The sequence below is a fragment of the Solanum dulcamara genome, chromosome 2, assembly GCF_947179165.1.
Source record: "Solanum dulcamara chromosome 2, daSolDulc1.2, whole genome shotgun sequence".
NCBI classification, from domain to species: domain Eukaryota; kingdom Viridiplantae; phylum Streptophyta; class Magnoliopsida; order Solanales; family Solanaceae; genus Solanum; species Solanum dulcamara.
Genome location: NC_077238.1, coordinates 7,704,063 through 7,709,625, shown reverse-complemented (window position 1 = coordinate 7,709,625; position 5,563 = coordinate 7,704,063). Strand labels below are relative to the sequence as shown.

Genomic DNA, 5,563 nt, shown 5'->3' with positions numbered 1-5,563 from the left:
GAGCCTTCACTGTTAGTCTATGACTGTGAGTCTGTGACTTTGTGAGAAACCAACGTGAGAGGAACAAAAATGTAAAAGGAAAATAGATACTAGGGTTTTAAAGTTTTAACTTTTACTTTATGTTGCTGCCTGCTGCTCAAGTGCTTAGTGTTTATTAGAAATTTAGGATTTAGAATTTAGGATTTAGAATTGGGCTTGAGAGTTGGGCTAATGGGCTTGGATTGTTGGACTTGGACCGCTGTTTAGTGTTTATTAGAATTTATAATTGGGCTTGAGAGTTGGGTTTGGATTGTTGGGCCTTAAAAATAAGTATATTAATATTAAATTAATAATTAAAACGTATAAAATATCTTTAATTATTTATGAAAAACTAATATTATACATATAAATAATTATAAATTTTAAGTATATAATTATCGGTTTGGTTCGGTTATTTATTCGGTTATTTTTTTCTATAATCATAACCAAACTAAATATTATCGGTTATTCAAATTTAAAACCAAACCAAACCAAACCAAACTGAATGTCGGTTTTTTTATTCGGTTTGGTTAAATTTTCGGTTTGGTTTTGGTTTTAACCAAAACTGTGAACAGTCCTACCTCTAGGGTGCGAGTATATATAATGCGGCCTTGCGAACCGTAATGATTAAATAAAGCTTATGAAAATAGGGTTAGCCGATGACTCATGAGAATGATGTCTTTCAGCAATGATTAATGAAATGAGGCCTTAACCCAAATAATTTATGAAGATTGCAAATTCTCAAGTCAATGATTAATGAAAACGACGTCTTTGCAAATATTGCAACTTTTGCAAGCGTTTTATGCAATTGTATTTAAAGCATTTGTGCAAAGCAGTAAAAAAACAATTGAGAGCCACGTGGAGCGCAATAAAGTATTTGAATATATCGAAAAGCATTAGTGCAGTGCATTTGATAATATTTGAGAGTATTTGTGTAGTGCGTTTGAATATATAAGAAAGCATTAGTGCGGTGCATTTGAATATATAAGAAGCATTTGTGCAGCATGTTTAAATATATCGAAAGCATTTGTGCAGTGCATTTGATAATGTTTGAAAGCATTTGATAATGTTTGAAAGCATTTGTGCAGTGCATTTGATAATGTTTGAAAGCATTTGTGCAGTGCATTTGATAATGTTTGAAAGCATTTGTGCAGTGCATTTGATAATATTTGAAAGTATTTGTGCAGTGCATTTGATAATATTTAAAAGCATTTGTGCAGTGCTTTTGATAATAATTGAAAGCATTTGTGCAGTGCATTTGATAATATCTGAAAGCATTTGTGCAGTGCTTTTGATAATAATTGAAAGCATTTGTGCAGTGCGTTTGATAATATCTGAAAGCATTTGTGCAGTGCATTTGATAATATTTGAAAGTATTTGTGGAGTGCATTTGATAATAATTGAAAGCATTTGTGCAGTGCATTTGATAATAATTGAAAGCATTTATGCAGTGCATTTGAAAAGATTTCAAGACATTTGTGCGATGTGTTCGAAGATATCTGAAAGCATTTGTATAGCGTATTGCACTTAAAATTATTTGAAAGTATTCGTGGAGTGCATTGGAGAATATTTATGCGGGGCATTTAATATCATAGGTAGTACAACTGAAAATATTTGTGAAATCAAGATATTTGGAATTTTCGAGAAGCTTGTTTTAAAACATAAATTTATAAGTAATTCAAACCATTCAGCATATGATCCTCCCGAGGCTGTAAATATGTTGACCTCTTTATTGGCCGATAATTCTGGCAAGCCTGTATTCAAAGAAAAATTATGAGTTTGGGGGAGGTTGATTCGCATTGACTTTGAAGCCTTGGCTCTTCATACTCCTTCTTTTTTCAACTTAATTTGGACTTGCAATCCCCATCTATTCTAAATCTTAGCTAATAAATAACAGGAAAATATTTGGTGTAAAGGTTCATATTAAAAGTAATAAGATAAATTATATATATATATAATAGTAAAGAATTTCTGCAAAATTTTAGATTGCGACATGTCGTGAAACGAAGCAAACATCCTTTTCTGGAGTCTTTCTTCAACCTGATTATTCTATTTCCCACATACTCTTCAATTTTCTTGATGTCTTCTTCTAATGTTGCCCGCAAAACTGTCCCGGTTTTGGTAAAGAGAGATAATGATATTTCACCATGATAACGAAAAGACCGAACCATACGTAATTCGTGAATACATTCCTTGAGAATTGAAACAAAGGGGCCGAGTCCTTTACTGGTTGCCTAGGTATCCAACATGAACTAGACTATACGTAATTATCATATACGAAATAATAATAAGAAGGAGGGAAATGAAGATTTTCTCATAATGTGACCGAAGCCGATACAGGCCGCCTACGTATCCCGCCAAGGGAATCAGGCCAGGCGTAGTTCATAGTACATAACAATGGGATCTTCTTTGTAATTTCTTCTAAGTGACCAGACCCGATATGGATTTCCTACGTATCCCGCCAAGGGAATCAGGTCGGAACGTAGTTCTTCAATATTACATGAAAACAATATAAATGCTCCTAGACATAGTATTTTTTAATCGCATCTGAATTGATGGCTTTCGGCCATATCTTTCCGTCCATTTCTGCTAGAATCACCGCTCCTCCAGTCAACACTCTGTGAACCACATAAGGCCCATGTCAATTAGGCGCAAACTTCCCCTTAGCTTCTTCTTGGTGCGGGAATATCCGTTTTAACACCAATTGTCCAGGCCTGAACTGTCTCAGTCTTACCTTTTTATTGAAAGCTTTGGCCATCCTATGTTGATAAAGTTGTCCGTGACAAACTACATTCATTCTCTTTTCATCAATGAGCATCAATTGTTCATATCGACTTTGTATCCATTTGGCATCACTCAACTCAGCTTCTTGGATTATCCTCAGGGATGGTATCTCAACTTTCATTGGTAATACTGCTTCTGTTCCATAAACCAAGAGATAAGGTGTTGCCCCAGTCGAAGTCCTAATCGTGGTGCGATAGCCAAAGAGGGAAAACGGTAAATTTTCATGCCAATGCTTATAATTATCAATCATCTTCCGCAATATTCTTTTGATATTCTTGTTGGCAGCCTCAACTGCTCCATTCATCTGTGGTCGGTAAGGAGTAGAATTGCGGTGAATGATTTTGAACTTATCACATATCTCATGCATCAAACCGCTATTGAGGTTAGCTCCATTATCTGTTATAATCGAATGGGGGATGCCAAATCTACAAACTATGTTATTGCGAACAAAATCTGTCACCACTTTTTTTGTCACAGACTTATGTGAGGATGCTTCTACCCATTTTGTGAAGTAATCGATAGCTACCAAAATGAACCTGTTTCCATTTGATGCGGCTGGCTCGATAGGACCGATGACATCCATGCCCTAGGCTACGAACGGCCAAGGAGAACTTGTCACATTGAGTTCATTCGGTGGAACTCGGATCAAATCACCATGAATCTGACATTGATGACATTTCCTCACAAAGCGAATGCAGTCTGTTTCCATAGTCATCCAGAAATATCCGGCCCGCACAATCTTCTTTGCCAAAGTAAAACTATTCATGTGTGGCCCGCAAGTACCCCCATGTATTTCTTCAATCAACTTGCTCGCCTCTTGGGAGTCAACACACCTTAATAAACCTAAATCTGGAGTCCTCCTATAAAGGATTTCTCTACTTAAGAAAAAGTGATTTGCAAACCTCCGCAGTGTTCTCTTTTGAATATTGCTTATGCCTTCTGGATAATCTCCTTCTTTGAGATACCTCACAATATCATAGTACCATGGTTCTCCATCCATTTCTTCATCCACATGGAAACAATAGGCCGGTTGATCCTGCACATTGATTTTGATTGGATCTATGTAATTCTTGTCTGGATGTTGAATCATAGAAGACATGGTTGCCAAGGCATCTGCGAATTCATTTTGAGCTCTAGGAATATGCCTGAACTCTATCTTGATAAATTTCTTGCATATTTCCTTTACACATTGCAAATAGGGGAGTATCTTCACATTCTTGGTGCTCCATTCGCCTTGTACCTGGTGAATCAATAAGTCTGAGTCACCTATAACCAACAATTCTTGTATATTCATATCAACAGCCATTCTGAGTCCAAGAATACAAGCTTCATACTCCGCCATATTGTTAGTGCATAGAAACTTGAATTTCGCTGAGACTGGATAATGTTGACCTGATTCTGAGACAAGCACTGCCCCAGCACCGACTCCTTTAGAATTTACAACACCATCAAAGAACATCCTCCACCCATGATATTCTTCTAAAATATCCTCTCCAATAAATAACACCTCTTCATCAGGGAAATAAGTTTTAAGAGGCTCGTACTCTTCATCCACAGGGTTTTCAGCAAGATGATCAGCAAGCGCTTGTCCTTTGATGGCCTTCTAAGTGACATAAATAATATCGAATTCACTTAGTAAAATTTGCCATTTTGCCAGTTTTCCCGTTGGCATAGGCTTCTGAAATATGTATTTGAGTGGATCCATCATTGAGATGAGAAAAGTGGTATACGCGCATAAGTAATGTCTTAACTTTTGTGCAACCCAAGTCAAGGCACAACAAGTGCGTTCCAATAAAGTATATCGGGCTTCATAAGGCGTGAATTTCTTGCTCAAGTAATATATAGCCTGTTCTTTCCTCCCAGTTTCATCATGTTGTCCTAACACACATCCAAATGCATTGTCCGATACTGACATATATAGTAGCAATGGTCTCCCCGGTTTTGGAGGCACTAAGATGGGCGGACTAGACAAGTACTCCTTGATTCTGTCAAAAGCTTGTTGACAATCTTCAATCCATTTAATGGCAGCATCTTTCCTCAACAACTTGAAGATTGGTTCACAAATTATAGTCGACTGTGCAATGAATTGACTAATGTAATTTAGTCGACCAAGAAAACTCATTACATCCTTTCGACTCTTTGGAGGGGGCAAGTCTTGAATAGCCTTTATTTTTGAAGGATCCAATTCTATGCCCTTCCTACTCACAATGAAACCCAACAACTTTCCAGCAGGGACATCAAATGCACACTTTGCAGGATTTAATTTCAGATTATACCGCCTCAACCTATCAAAGAACTTCTTCAAATCTATGAGGTGATTGGAGCTCTTTTGTGACTTGATAATGACATCATCTACATAGACTTCAATCTCCTTATGGATCATGTCATGAAAAATGGTAGTCATAGCTCTCATGTATGTTGTTCCTGCATTCTTGAGTCCGAAAGGCATTACTCGATAACAATACACTCCCCAAGGTGTGATGAATGCCGTTTTATCAGCGTCTTCTTCATCCATTAGAATCTGATGGTAGCCTGCAAAGCAATCAACAAATGACTGCAACTCATGCTTTGCACAATTATCAATAAGTATGTGAATGTTTGGAAGTGGAAAATCATCTTTTGGACTGGCCTTGTTGAGGTCTCGATAGTCTACACATACTCTGATTTTTCCATCTTTCTTTGGCACTGGCACTATATTAGCTAACCATGTAGGATACTTTGTGACTCGGATGACGTTGGCATCGATTTGCTTAGAAACTTC

The 5,563-nt window shown here is 36.9% G+C and overlaps 1 protein-coding gene across 1 annotated transcript; it reads right to left on the bottom strand.

Annotated features, from left to right (window-relative positions):
• Window positions 1–2,555: 2,555 nt before the first annotated feature.
• LOC129879838 (uncharacterized) lies at window positions 2,556–3,385 on the bottom strand. Its single transcript, XM_055953559.1, has 2 exons — window positions 2,753–3,385; window positions 2,556–2,636 (listed from the first exon to the last, which is right to left on the bottom strand). Exons 1-2 carry the CDS (start codon window positions 3,383–3,385, stop codon window positions 2,556–2,558), a joined length of 714 nt encoding a protein of 237 aa, XP_055809534.1.
• Between the last annotated feature and the right edge of the window lie 2,178 nt (window positions 3,386–5,563).